At 34.9% G+C, this 14,949-nt stretch overlaps 2 protein-coding genes across 2 annotated transcripts; both read left to right on the top strand.

Moving 5' to 3' along the window:
• Positions 1 to 5,874: 5,874 nt before the first annotated feature.
• LOC126722297 (putative disease resistance RPP13-like protein 1) lies at positions 5,875 to 9,393 on the top strand. The gene has a single exon (XM_050425452.1). It carries the CDS (start codon positions 5,875 to 5,877, stop codon positions 9,391 to 9,393), a length of 3,519 nt encoding a protein of 1,172 aa, XP_050281409.1.
• A 2,979-nt stretch (positions 9,394 to 12,372) lies between these two features.
• LOC126722298 (heavy metal-associated isoprenylated plant protein 7-like) lies at positions 12,373 to 13,234 on the top strand. The gene is made up of 3 exons (XM_050425454.1): positions 12,373 to 12,450; positions 12,618 to 12,699; positions 12,939 to 13,234. Exons 1-3 carry the CDS (start codon positions 12,373 to 12,375, stop codon positions 13,232 to 13,234), a joined length of 456 nt encoding a protein of 151 aa, XP_050281411.1.
• Positions 13,235 to 14,949: the final 1,715 nt, after the last annotated feature.

A 14,949-nucleotide genomic window follows, 5' to 3' on the forward strand; every position in this document is an offset into this window, starting at 1 on the left:
ACCACTTGATAAGCCAAGAATGTATTGACCCCTTATGATAAATTAACCAATTAATTAGCCAAGTGAATTAATTAAGTTAATCAATATGCAATACACGTGGTAGCACAAACAAATCACTAACTAAGTTAATATGTAACGGAAAATAAATTGACACGGTAATTTGTTTAAGAATGAGGAAAACCTACACGGCAAAAACCCCCCCACCGAGTGATTTTAAGGTCACCACTCCCGAGAATTCACTATTATCATAACAAGTGCTTACAAGTAAAGGAATCCCAATACCTTATACCAACCTATAGTTAAACATTTTCCCCAATACCCAATTGGACTTGTTCTGTAATGACAATCTCTCTTTTTTAATGCACGGCTCCCAGTATGCGACTAACCAATTCGATGCGCGGATCCCAGTACGCTGTTGACACCCCATTTTGCAATCCGCATTTAACCTCACATGGAGGGTAAAAGGGTAATTTCACCTTGGAAATATGCATCTTGATTTTGATCACTAGATCCTTAATTTCATTTCACAAAAATGATCTTGATGTTGTAATGATCAAATCGAATGGTCATAAACCCTAATCGGATTGACAGATTAAAAGTTATCATCAAATCAAGTTTTAATGGTTGAGATGCACTATCACAAATTGAGTCCAACTATATGAGATTATGAACAATTGATTTCAAATAATTATAAGTATAATCAATTTGAGATCAATGATGTGTCATAATTTGATTGGTTAGGACTACATTTTATGGTAGAGTTGCACACACCTAATTAACTAGATAGTTAAACATTAATCATTCAATAAGTAATTTATGCAATTTTTTTTTAATTAAGGTAAATTTGGAACTAATTAGGTCTGAAATGGGAGTGATTGGAGCCCATTAATGTTAATTGGAAATTAATTTGGGACCTATTAATGCTAATTGTGCTGAAATTGTTTTCTAACAAATGACCCATGTTTACCATTTCATTGATATCTCTCAATCTATGAATGAGGTTAATTTTCCCAGAAACTAGTCATCTGGGGCTTTAATTTGAGCACAAGAATGAGACAATTCCGATCAAAATTGAGTAAGATATGATTTTTTGAAGTTGGCTCTACAGGCTGTTATAGTAATTATGGGAAAACCGAACTCTGCTTACTCCTTACTCTCACCAATCTCCACATTTAATGCACCAAATTTTTCTAAAGGCTGAAATGAGGTCTAGGTTCATGATTCTTTGTCAACCTCATTAAATGACCTCTCATTCATATTTCCTCCACCACTACTGTATAAACCCCCCTCTCCTTCATTCTAGACACAACAAAAAAAACCCCATCTCTTCTCCTCTCTTGAGTTCTAGAAAGTTGAATAGTCTTGTCATATCTTGGTCTTCCTGAAACTCAAGGTATTGAATAAGACTTACTTTTCTTCTCCTAACTCTTCTTTTCCTCCACCTTTAGGACCTCCTTCAAGAGTCTCCTCCTCCTTCACCATATGGACCTTGCATGAAGGTATAATCCATTTCCCTAATTGTTTTTTTGTATTGTCATGATGAGAGTTTAAGATTAAAGCATGATAGTAATTATTTAAATTCCCTTGAATATGTTTGAATGTTCTTATATGTTCTTCACATGTTCTTGGTTGTTCATCACATGTTCATGCATAACACTAATTTTAATCTTAAATCCACATAAAAAAAAAATATGAAAAATATGTTTGTTTCATAATTCTTTCAAATCCTTGAGTCTAGGATATCACCATCCACACACATTCACTAGAATTTATTTTTCAATCTATATGCAATGCTTAATAAATTGAATTAGGATTTATCACATGCACACACATTAAATTCAACATGCAAATTGATTGACATATTGGATGATATAATATGAATGTTGGCCACCATAGTCTAGAAGACCGGTTTCACCGGGCAAGGTGGGTGTCTAACACCTTCCCACTTTATAACATAGCCTCCGAACTTAGATCAAGTGTTGATAAACTAATGTTTATCGTTGTAATTTTCAATTACTAGATTGTAATTAAGAAACAAAGTTATGTACTTTATCTTAGATTGTATCTAGGACCAAAGCCATGTAATTTTCCTATGATCAATGTAAGTTCAATTGAAAATTAATAAAATGATGAATTTTTCAATTTTGGTTTTCTTATTTATCCCAATAATTAAATAAGTAGCGACTTAATTGTAAAACCCTTAATTTAAAAGGGAAAATATAACTAATCAAACCTTTATTGAGGGGCAATAACATGACTCCACTCATTCACGTGAGTTTGGCCCAACATCAATAAAAATAAAAAAATAAAATAAAATAAAATAAAGGGTCGAGGGAACGGTCTCTCACATACGTGGCTTACTCACTGACTTGAGAAAGATGTTGGCTACAAAGTTCTTCAATTCATCAACACGATGAAGATCACGAAGCTCCTTAATTATAAAACCCTACGGTGTACAAACACAACAGTTTCTTGAATAGAAAGATGAACAAGGGCATATGTCTCCAATTCACAATATGCTTGTGAAAAACTTTTGCATTGAGTTGCATCGAGTTTAAACAGCTTTTTAAATCTTGATAGATACTAGTTGTCGAGCTAGCTGTTGAGCTTTAAAATTCAGCACTTCTTCACTTGATTCTTGGACAGACTTGCATGGCTTTAACACTTGAACTTGAAACCTTGTTCCTTGAAGCATTAAACACTATCTAAATCTACCCAATTACAAGTAAAGTACGTTTTGTCAAATGATTAGTCAATTCTATATTGACATATGTTCCTAACATGATTCACATATGTTCTAACAAGTAGGAGATAAATTTTGTGGTCTATATGATTTTATTACAAATTTGTTCATAGTACTAAAATGATAATAAAAGATCAACTATAAGTTCTTTTGGTATATTGTTTTTTCATATAATGAGCATAATAATTATGATTGTTAAGATAAAGTCTTGTAAATAATCTATTGTTTCGAAATACAATACTACTACGCACCCTCACCATGATAGTCACTTCATAAATACAAGTTCTTATGGGAGGGTAAAGGCCAGATTTCAAGTCTTTAAGAGGAAGTTTCATACACATATATACTTAGATTAAACTAGAATGAGATTTCTATCTTAGAATAAAAAAATAATAATAAAAACAATAAACATATTAATTATTGTTATTAAGTTAACTTTAATTGTTATTGCTTAGAATATTTTTATCAATAAGTTTATATATTTACTCTGTACAATTCTTTTATTTAACAATTCAACTCAACTTTGACAACTAATGGTCTTTGTAATTCTATTAAGAGAATTTTTATTGTGTTAACATTTTTTTTTTCTTCACTCAATCTATAAGGTTGAATTTAATCAACCATTTTGTTGGCTTTATTCCGTGCCAAATTTACTTGTAATTCAGCATTTAGAAACCCTGTATTTAGGTGAGAATCATGTAAGGGTAGTGTGTGAGAGAGTGTGAAGAAAAAGTTCAAGAGTGTGCATTCAAGCAGGGCTTCGCAACTGGATCTTACGACTAACTCGCGGCTGACAAGTCGCCAAAGCTGGCACACGTGTGAAGCATGTAAGGGAGCTGAAGGGTCACGCCAGCTGTTGCACTACAAGACAAATCTTCCAGTTTGGCTAGGCAGTTAGCTCGCGACTCAGTCAAGTCGCAAGGCCAAGTTGCTAGAACACCCTATTTGTTACAAAACTGACTCTTCGCATTCCATACACACCCTACTATATATAGACCCTTATACCCACGAAATGTAGAGAGGTTCTAGAGAGAATTTTGAGAGGGAAACCCTAGAGAAAAACAAGATTGACTCATCCACAATCTTCATCCTTTGATTCTCCAAATTCCTCTACTCTCACCCTCTCAATTGTTACATCCTTGAGAGGCACATTAGCCAAAACCTTTTCTCACCATACCCATATCTGTGAGGAGGCTATTTCGTACTTGGGAAGTAGTTAGGAAGGGACCAATTGAGATTGGTTGATGCTATGGGCTATAGCGGAATCCGGTAAGTTAGAGAAGACAAAGGTTTGGCGTAACCTCGTTGGAGCAAGAAGCTTGGAGGGTTTAGGTACATTGAGTAGAATAGGCTTGGAGGGTCTTCTGCTGTTCATGTATCCCAACTTCATTCTCTAGTGGATTATTAACTGCTTGAAGGGCGGTGGAGAGGTTTTACGCTGAGGACTTCGGTTTCCTCTTTGATAACACATCGCTGTGTTGTCTTTGTGTTTGCATCTCTCTTCCTTTAATCTTTGCCATTTAATTTCTGCTGTGGTTGTGATTTTATTTGGTTGAGATTGTTTTATCAATTTTGGTTTAACTTATTTTCATATTTCACATATACATTGTTTGATAATAAGCTTGAATTGGTAATTTGTAATTTGGGGATCTAAACGTTCAAGATGTTTTACACACTATTTGAACATTCACAATCACTCCCTTGTCACACCCCCTTGTCTAATTTTTTTAATTTTTTATTTAGAATCACCCATTGTCTAATTGTTTAATTGTCTTTTAGTATTAACATGTACTAACTATCGATTGATTGATTGGCCCATGCTCTAATCCCTACTTAACAAGTAAAAAATAAAATTCACATTAAATTCAACCACACCACTTGCAAATTAGATCAAAAGTATAAATTAATTCACTTTATTTAACAATTCAACTCAACTTTGACAATAATTGGTTTTTTTAATTCTATTGAGAAAATTTTTGTTGTGTTAACATATGTTTTTTTTTTTTTCACTCAATCACTCCCCTGTCCCATGCCCATTGTCTTTTTTTTCTTTTCTTTTTTAAATATTCCTTGTCTAATTGTTTAATTATCTTTAATTTTTATTTTAATTAAGGGGTCAACTTTGACATTAAATTCTCCTAATATGAGAATACAACAATCTTACAAATTTTTTTCCAAACACCTTCACATCCTCTACCAGCATAGAATAATTAGTAATAAAGAATTCAAAACCGTGTTATGCAAGAAATTAACAAGCTACTTGTTTTTCTTCTAATTATTATTTAATATTTATTGGTGGGTGGATAATGGTGACAAAGAGCATGCACAATACAAAGCATGAACATTTATGCAATAATCCATGTACTCCACAAATAGCCTATGCTCCTCAAAAACCAATTTGAATTGTTGCAATAAAAACTTTTTAGACCGAGCAAGGTTTCACAGAAGAATCCAACAACTTCTGCTTTGCATAATTCCCTCATTCTTTCATTCCCTTTCTATCAAAGAAAACATTGGCTATGGCAGAGGCCATTCTTTCTGCCTTCATTCAAGCAGTGCTTGAGAGATTGTCTACAGAGCTGTTGGACTATGCACATCCAAAGGAAGTTAAAAAGGAGCTGGAGAAGTGGAAAAATACATTGCCAGAAATTAAGGCAGCGCTAGAAGATGCAGAGGAGAAGCAGCAAACTGAGGGGGCGGTGAAAAGGTGGCTGGATGATCTCAGAGACTTCACTTACGATTTGGAAGACATGCTGGATGAGTTTGCCACAGAAGGAAAGCTACACAAGTTGAAGGGTAAAGCTAAGGCCAGCACAAGTAAGGTACAGAAGCTCATCTCTACTTATATTACTTCTTTGAGTCCAAGTGCTCTTATGGGCAATAGTAGGATGGGGTCAAAGATAAATGAAATCAGTGCTAGATTTGAGGATATGATGACAAAAAAAAGTAAGCTGGATTTGAGAGAAAATGTTAATAGGAAGTCGTATGGAACAAGAGGGAGATTGCCCCCAACTTCCTTAGTGAATGAAGCTCATGTTTATGGTAGGGAAGATGATAAAGAGGGTGTACTTCAATTTTTGTTTAGTGAAAATTACAGCGCAGATGAAGTGTCTGTGATTCCCATTGTTGGTATGGGAGGTATAGGAAAGACAACTCTTGCCCAGCTTGTATACAATGATGCTAAAGTGAATAGCTATTTTGATATGAAAGCATGGGCTTGTGTTTCTGAAGAGTTTGATGGTGTTAAGGTTACAAAAACAATTCTAAAATCTTTCTCCTCTGATAACTGTGATGACAATGATTTAAATTTGTTGCAAGTGAAACTAAAGGAAAAACTGTACGCAAAGAAGTTTCTAGTCATTTTGGATGATGTTTGGAATGAAAACTACAACGATTGGACCATTCTCCGTGCTCCTTTTGAAGTAGGGGCTCCAGGAAGTAGGATTGTAATCACAACTCGCAATGAAAGTGTTTCATCAATGATGGGCACCATTCCAACTTATGCTTTGAAAGAGTTGTCAGATGATGCTTCTTTGTCTATATTTACCCGTAATGCATTGGGGACCAAAGACTTCAATGCACATCCAGACCTTAGAGATATTGGTGAGGAAATTGTTAAAAAGTGTAAAGGCTTGCCTTTGGCAGCAAAGACCCTTGGAGGCCTCTTACGCACTAAACTAGACCGTTCTGAGTGGGAAGATGTGCTAAATAGCAAGATATGGGAAATACCAGAAGAGAGAAGTGGAATTGTTCCAGCTCTTATGTTGAGTTACTACCATCTCCCTTCACATTTAAAGAGGTGCTTTGCATATTGCTCAATACTCCCCAAGGACTACGAATTTGAGGAACAGCAGTTGGTACTATTATGGATGGCAGAAGGTTTAATACAACTAGAAGATGGGAGAAAATCACCAGAAGATTTGGGTAGTGAGTATTTTCGCAATCTCTTGTCAAGGTCATTTTTTCAACAATCAAGCAAGGATATATCACGGTTTCTAATGCATGATCTCATCAATGATTTGGCTCAATGGGTTGCAGGAGACATATGCTTTAGAATGGGAGATAAACTGGAGGTTAATAACATAGGGAAATTTTCTAAACAGGTCCGGCATTTATCTTACCTTGGTGGCCGATATGATGGCGCTAAAAGGTTTGAGGCTTTTTCTGAAGCCACATGTATACGTACCTTCCTACCTCTTATGTTGCCAAATCCAGGGAACTGTTACTTGACTAGTAATGTTCCTTTTAATTTTTTTCCAAAATTAAGGGTGCTCTCTTTGAGTGGATACTGCATAACTGAGCTACCTGATTCCATTGTTGATCTGAAGCATCTACGGTACATTGACCTTTCTCACACTAGAATCAGAAGCTTGCCTGAATCAATAGCCTTTCTCTGCAACTTACAAACATTGATATTAGAGAACTGTGTTTATCTAAAGAAATTGCCTTCAAAGTTCGGGAATCTTGTCAAACTGCGCCACCTCAATATTCTAAAAGCAGATTCATTGGAAGGAATGCCTCCACAACTAGGTAAATTAACTTGTCTCCGGACATTGTCTAATCTAGTTGTGGGAAAAGGCCATTGCTCCAAGCTAAAGGAGCTTGGGTTTTTGACACATATTCGAGGGACACTTTGCATTTCAAGATTGGAGAATGTCACTGTACCCAGGGATGCCAGGGATGCTAATTTAATTGGTAAGCCCGGTCTTAATGAGTTGCTGTTGGAATGGAGTAGCAAAATTGATGAGTCACAAGACCGAACAAATGAATTAGACGTACTTGACATGCTACAGCCTCCCAAGGCTTTGAAAAAGCTCACTATCAGGTGCTATGGTGGTACAAGATTTCCAACTTGGTTAAGAGGTCATTCATTTCCTAATATGATGCTCCTGAGGATTGTAAATTGTAAAAAGTGCACATCCCTCCCACCAGTCGGACAACTACCATCACTCAAAGCCCTTTTTATCAAAGGAATGGCCAGAGTGAAAAATGTTGGTCCTGAGTTTTATGGGGAAGGTTGTTCACAACCTTTTAGATCCTTGGAAACTTTGTGTTTTGAGAATATGCAGGAATGGGAGAGCTGGACTCCTTACGGAGAATTCCCATGCCTATGCCAGCTTTCGATTACAAGTTGTCCCAAGCTATTGGGGAAGTTACCAAACCAGCTTCCTTCACTGGAAAATTTTGTGATAAATGGATGTGGACAGTTGGTGGTTTCAGTTTCAAGCTTTCCAATGCTATGCAATCTAGAAATTGAGAAATCCAAAGGGGTAGTACAGGGAGGTGAGGTTGAGTTTAGCTCACTAAACTTCACATTTCTTTCAAAAATGTCAGAATTCAAATGTCAAACGGAAGGGCCTATACAAGGACTAGAAAAGGTAGAAGACTTGACTATTGATAATTGTGAGGAGCTGGTGTCTTTGTGGTCAAATGATGTGGGATTACAACATCTTCGTTCTCTTCGTGTTCTGAAGATTTCTACTTGTCCCAAACTAATGTCTTTGGTGGCAGAAGAAGTAGAAGAGCATCTGCAATTGGGTTTGCCATCCACACTAAGAGAAATTGAGATCATAAATTGCAATGCCCTGGTATCTCTACCCAAGGCAATGATGTACAACATCACCTGTCTTGAGCGTATTTCTATTGATAGATGTGATTCGTTGACATCCTTTGCAATAGGCCAGCTGCCTCCAACTCTGAAGTGGCTAAAGATTGATCGTTGCAAGAATATGTTGATTTTGCTGGAAAAGGACGATATCAATTATTTCTGCAGCAACAAGTCTCTTCTTGAGTACTTGGAAGCTGTTGAATGTCCTTCACTCAAGTCCTTAACATCAAGTGGAGAGTTACCTACGACACTTAAACAGCTCCACATTAGCTCTTGTCAAAACCTTGAGTCAATAGCAAAGAGGTTACATGACAACTCATCTCTCGAACGCATTAGCGTCTCAGATTGTGACAACTTTAAATCTTTACCCATGGGCATACACACCCTCAGTTCTCTAGATGAGATTCACATTTGGAATTGTCCAAGTCTTGTAACTTTCCCAGATGGAGGGCTGCTCCCAACCAGCCTGAGAGTGCTTTGGATTTTCGGTTGTAAAGATATGCAGGCCCTGCCCAACTGCATTCACAACCTCACCTCTCTTCAAGAATTGAATGTATGGGAGTGTCCAGGCATTGTAAAATTTCCGGAAGAAGGTTTTCCCACCAACATAACATCACTTTTTATCTGTGATCTCAAAATCTATCCAGCCTTGTTTAAGTGGGGTTTGGACAAGTTCACCTTTCTTAGACAACTTAACATTAGAGGTGGATGTCCAAATCTAGTTTCGTTTCCAGAGATGATGCTTCCAGCCTCCCTAACGAGCCTCACCATTCAAATCTTTCCGAATCTGAAGTCCCTGTCTTCCAAAGGCTTTCAAATCCTCGCGTCTCTTGAATATCTTTCAATCTATCAGTGCGAACGGCTCAAGTCCTTCCCAAAGGATGGCCTGCCGCCCTCACTCCTTGAACTTCATATCCAAAGATGTCCTCTGCTGAAAGAACGCTGCAAGAAATTTGTAGGACAAGAGTGGTCCAAGATAGCCCTCATCCCTTGTGTTCAGATTGATGGCAGGTTCATCTATGACCCAGAAAATGAGAATTGAATTTTGTAAAGACTCCATAAGATAAGAAAGAATAGTAGAAGCAGACACTACACTCTTTTCCAGGTACTTTTATGCAAATATATAATAACAGTTCATAATAAGCATATCATCTGCCTTCCTGAAATTTTATGATAACAATTCTATATTGCATTTACAGGCAGAAAGCTAGCAGAACTCAGTAAGATCCAGAAAAAGTAGAATATGGTAGAATCCAGGGTCAGCTGCATTATTCTCTTTATCTGGTATGTTTTATTGTTGTTTTTATGTAGAGTAGATTGGATTTATTTTTTATGCTGTCGTGAAAACACTCTAGAATTTTTCAATTTCAATGGATTTATTTTGGTATTTAGTTAATTTTTGTTTGATAATTATATGCCGTTGCACTAATAAAGCTTGGCCTTGCCCCAGCCAAACAAAACCACCACAGCCATGGTGTTACCCTCAAGAGTTTTTGGTGATTCTCCTGGAGTGGACTCCACCATCACTCAATCTCATTGTATTGTAGTCATATGTACCTATGTACTTTTGTTTTACCAATATGTAACCATGTACTTGTTGGGCAAACAAAATAATTATAATTTTACTAATAGTGCACGACCTATAACTAGGGCGGCTCAAGGTATTGTGGGACCTAAGGCAACAACTTCAAGTGAGGTCTATTCTTATATTTTGAATATTAATAGAATATTTATTTAACTTTTTTTTTTTCATTTGAAATCTATTTTTTTTAGAAAAAAAATTACAAATTAAAACAAACTCATCGCATTATTCAATGACTATACAACTAAAATAAACACTATTCATTGAATGAAGTAACCAAATACTAAAAAATTATGATTGAAAATTTTAATAAAGTTATATATTTGATATTTCTAAATAGAATTTGAGTATAAATTTATTTACTAGTGTAAGATTAATGAGTTCTTTTAACATTTATGTGTGAGAGATTAAATGATTGACTCATTCAATGAAAATATTTTCTTTAAATAGTTTTTCTTTGATAAAAAACAACTACTTTTTTATTTTTTGGTGAATATTTAGGGCTTAATTAATACTTCTATTGGTATAGGAATATCTCTATTGGTAAAAATTTAGGGGTCTTTTTTCATTGGGGGCCTTAGGCGGTTGCCTATTTAGCTCACCCATTGAGCCGGCACTGACTACAACACTAAGGTTAGCTACTATAAATACCTTGCATTGTATCTATTGTAACAAATAGAATTTAATAGTAAGATCTGAAAAACAACATCTGCATCAAAAGGAATTAATCATTGATTATAGAATCAAATTATACTGCGAAGCAACAGAAAATTAAGAAATAAATAAATTTTTTAATATTCTTACAAAATTAACATCGACACTGTTTCTAAGCATTGCATAAGGAGGTATGAATTTTTCTATAAAATTTCTATTTTTAAGGTTGTATTCATTAACACTTATTTTATATATATATATATATATATATATATATATAGGTTAGGGTCAAGTTACACCACTCAATATTTTTTAATTGGATGCGAATTTTAACAAATCCACCGTTAGATTACATTATCTTCATATATTCTTCATGCTTGCAAAATTTCAAAGTGATCGAATATTAATAGCCATGTCATCAATCAATTGTTTAAATTCAAGTTTTTGTAGTTTAAAATAATGCATAAAAAATAAGTTTATTGATCGAAAGATAAATAACATCCAATTAACATGAAAATTGGTGTGAGTGTTAAGAATATACATATCATATAATTCAACGGTGAGATTTTCAAAATATGAATTTTATAATAAATTATTGGGTGGTATAACATTACTTAGAGTTACACCTGATGTAACCTGAACCCAGTCCTCTATATATATATATATATATATATATATATATATATATTTATTAATACTTATTGTTGAAGTTTCATGTATTGCATCTAGTTATTATATAATTTCCCAATAAAAGTAAGAATGCATTGTTTTGTTTTAGTCACAACTCTCTTAAGCGACACACGATCTCTTAGGTATTTTATAACCACGTCTTCATCTTAATCAACTTTTAGCATTGGTGCACAACATTTTATATTTATGGTAATGATATACTGTACTTAAAACAAATTATGGCCCACAATATTTAGTATTTTTTTTTTCTCTCGTTTATGGTGATGATATCATCACTGAAATATAAATTGTGTAAAATTTATAATTTATTTAAATTTTATTTTTGAGTATTTTATTTATTTTTTTGAGGAAAAAAGTTTTCTAATATTTTTTTCACGCATGCAAAAAATATGGTCAACCAGTAACCCAATCAACCCAACACACTCGTAACTTATTTAGAATGACCTGTATCCTAATTAACTTGACCCATTTGCCAAGTCTATAAGATAATTTTCTCATCTTTTGGCCGATTAGGGAACTCTGGCTATACTCTTCGAAGGTTCCTAATGTTCATGTTTGTCTACATCTCATCAATTATCTCAACTTTGGTGGAAGCATATAGGTTTGTGAAAGAATCGCTTCCAATTGAATTCTCCAACTTCCCCCCATTTTTAGTTGGATATGTAATATGTGATATTTATTTGATTTTTAAATGCTACATACATATCTTACATTTAAATAAAAATATGATAAAATTGAAAGATTTAACGGGAGGAGATTTTATCCCGATAGTTTAAAACCTTAGCCTTTTTTTTTCAATAAATGAGATTATTAAAAAAAATCATCACCTGAATACTATTTTCAACGTGTGTGAATTGATTGATTGACATTAAACACGCAACAGGTGGGAATTAACTTGGGCTCCAACTTGTGCATACCATCAATTTCGCATGCACTTGCTATATAAATTTTAATGCTAGCAAGCATGCATGCAAATGTCTCTCTCTCTCTCTCTCTCTCCTATATATTAAGTAACCAGATTGAAATAGAGAGCAAAAACAGGCACAAAGAAAACATACCAGAGTAACACAGAAGGCAGGTGAAGAAAAGGAAGAAATGACGTTCGATATTTTAGATCTTTTAAAGGGTAAAAAGAAAGTGGAACCCCCTACAGCAGAAGAATTAGAAAAACATGTATGTTGACAGGAGAGTGTTAGAATTTAAATTTTAGTGATGTTCTTTTCTTTTCTCAATTTAATGAAGGAGAGAAGATCTTTTAGTATCACATGTAAACATTTGGTTTATTTGTTAATATATGGGTCATCATGTTGGCTTCAACTTTAGTGCCCTTGTTGTTTCAGGGGATCAGAGTGGTGATACAGTACAACATGACTTGCGATTCTTGTGCAAAAAAAGTCCTGAAATGCTGTAAAAGTTTTCCTGGTATAATTCTAAATCTTTTATCCAAATCAACCTTTTTCTTAATATTATTCATTCTGATCATTTATTTTTGTTGGACATAACTGAAAGATTCATCATCAAATTTCTGTATATTCATTTTTTTTTTATATATAAATGAAATCTAGTTCTTGTCTGATAGAACTCACTTTTTGCAGTTAGGACCTTATGAACAATCAATTCCATTATCAGTTATAATTTATTTGAATTATTATATTTGTTAGGAGTTTCTGAAGCAAATCTTGATGCTACACGCTTACTGGTAACTGTGATTGGTGTGTTTGAACTAGAAAAGTTCGTAAAAACACTCTGGGAAAAGCGTAATAAAAAAGTAAAAATTGTAGAGGAAGAAAGGATAGGAGGAAAAACAAGCAAGGGAGATGGAGGAGGACAAGAGAGCATCGAAGCAGTGAAGGAAAACAAGCTAGCAATGAAGGAGGAGGAGGAGGAGCAAACAAAGAAAGGCAAACATGTAATGGACGAGGGACAAGCTAGCAATGGAGGACAACAAGGAAATTAACAATGGAGGAGGATAAGGGCGCAGTGGAAAACTAGGATTACACCCCCTTTGCACTTTAAAATAGAAGTTTTACATATATATAATCCCCTTTCGAAAGTTTCTTTCTGAGTTATCATAAGCTTATAGCAATATGATAATTGAAATAAAAATGCTTAGTAGCAAAATTGCTTCTGATTTAGTCGAATCTAAAATTCTCAAACTTTAACAAAACTGCTACCATATATGAAAGAATCCCAACATGCAAGAACCAAAAAGAGGCAGTCAAGTAATTCCATTCCAAGTACATAGAGCTTCACATATTTTTGCGTATAAATGTTAATTCATGAGAAATTGAATATCAATCTAAAAATGTTTTTTTTTTTTATTGGTGAAAATATATATACTAAAGAATATGTTCATACAACTCATGATGTTATTCATCCAAAAAATAAATACGTAAATGATACTCATCTTATAAGTTCACTTGCAACAATGTCTTGAAAAAAAAAATCACTGAATTAAGCAACCACATTGGGATGAAGTGAGATAGAGAATGATATTCTTGGGCTTATAAAGGAATGGGTTTTTCGGCCCAATTTTCTAGTGGAGTGGGAAATAATTTTATAGGCCCAAAATACTCAAAATAGCCTCTCTCTCTCTCTCTCTCTCTCTCTCTCTCTCTCTCTATATATATATATATATATATATATATGAAAGTTCAAATATGTGTATAAAACACCCTTGAATGTTTAGACCTCCAATTACAACCAATTCAAGTTTTATGTCAAACAACTAGTGTGCGGAAAATGAACAAAAGCTATAAACAAAATTGGTAAACAATCTAAGCCAATTAAAAACACATCCACAACAGAAAATAAAAGGCAAAGTGAAAGTTCAAAAACGTGTACCAATACACTTTTGAACGTTTAGACCCCCAAAAACCAACTTAACCAACACAAGCAATATGTCAAACAACTAGTGTGCGGAAACTTAACATATGCTATAATCTGAAATAGGTTAAAAACTATCTAAGCCATAACATAATAAAATCACAGCAGATAATATAAAGGCAGAGATAGAGAGGAAGGAAGATGCAAACACAAAGATAACACCCGATGTGTTATCGAAGAGGAAACCGAAGACCTCGGCGAAAAACCTCTCCGCCGCCCTCCAAGCGGTAATCAATCCACTAGAAAATACAGTTGGGATACAAGGACAGCAATAAACCCTCAAAGCCTAATCTACCCAGTGCACCTAAGCCCTCCAAGCTTCTTGCTCCAACGAGGTTGCGCCGAACCTTTTTCTTTTCTAGCTTTCCGGATTCCGCTACTACACCGTAGCATCAACCAATGAAGATTGGCTCCTTCCTAACTGCTTCCCAGAACTCCAAACGACTGTCTCACAGAGATGATAATGGCGAGAACCAGGTTTGGTATAATGCCTCTCAAGGTTTTGACAATGGAGAGGAAGAGAGTGAGGGATTTTGATGAGACTCTAAGGTAGGGATTGTGTGTGAAACAATCTTGTTTTTCTTTAGGGTTTCTCTCTCAAAATTCTCTCTGGAAGCTCTCTTTCAATCGTGGGTTAAAGGGGTATTTATACTAGAGTGGAGAGGAATGTGAAACGTCAGGATTTTACAAAACAGGGGTGGCTCGCGGCTTGACCTCGCGGCTTGACTAAGTCGCGAGATCCAGTCGCGAGTTAACCGTATGGCCAGTTGTCCTGTTTTGTCCTGT

The sequence above is a fragment of the Quercus robur genome, chromosome 4 (assembly GCF_932294415.1).
Source record: "Quercus robur chromosome 4, dhQueRobu3.1, whole genome shotgun sequence".
Lineage (NCBI taxonomy): Eukaryota > Viridiplantae > Streptophyta > Magnoliopsida > Fagales > Fagaceae > Quercus > Quercus robur.

What these genes read in the sequence shown, in the direction of transcription:
- LOC126722297 (XM_050425452.1), top strand. Translation starts at nt 5,875, where the DNA reads ATGGGAGGTATAGGAAAGACAACTCTTGCCCAGCTTGTATACAATGAT.
- LOC126722298 (XM_050425454.1), top strand. Translation starts at nt 12,373, where the DNA reads ATGACGTTCGATATTTTAGATCTTTTAAAGGGTAAAAAGAAAGTGGAA. An exon ending in CAGAAGAATTAGAAAAACAT is followed by an intron (nt 12,451 to 12,617) that starts GTATGTTGACAG and finishes TTGTTGTTTCAG; the next exon opens with GGGATCAGAGTGGTGATACA. An exon ending in ATGCTGTAAAAGTTTTCCTG is followed by an intron (nt 12,700 to 12,938) that starts GTATAATTCTAA and finishes TATATTTGTTAG; the next exon opens with GAGTTTCTGAAGCAAATCTT.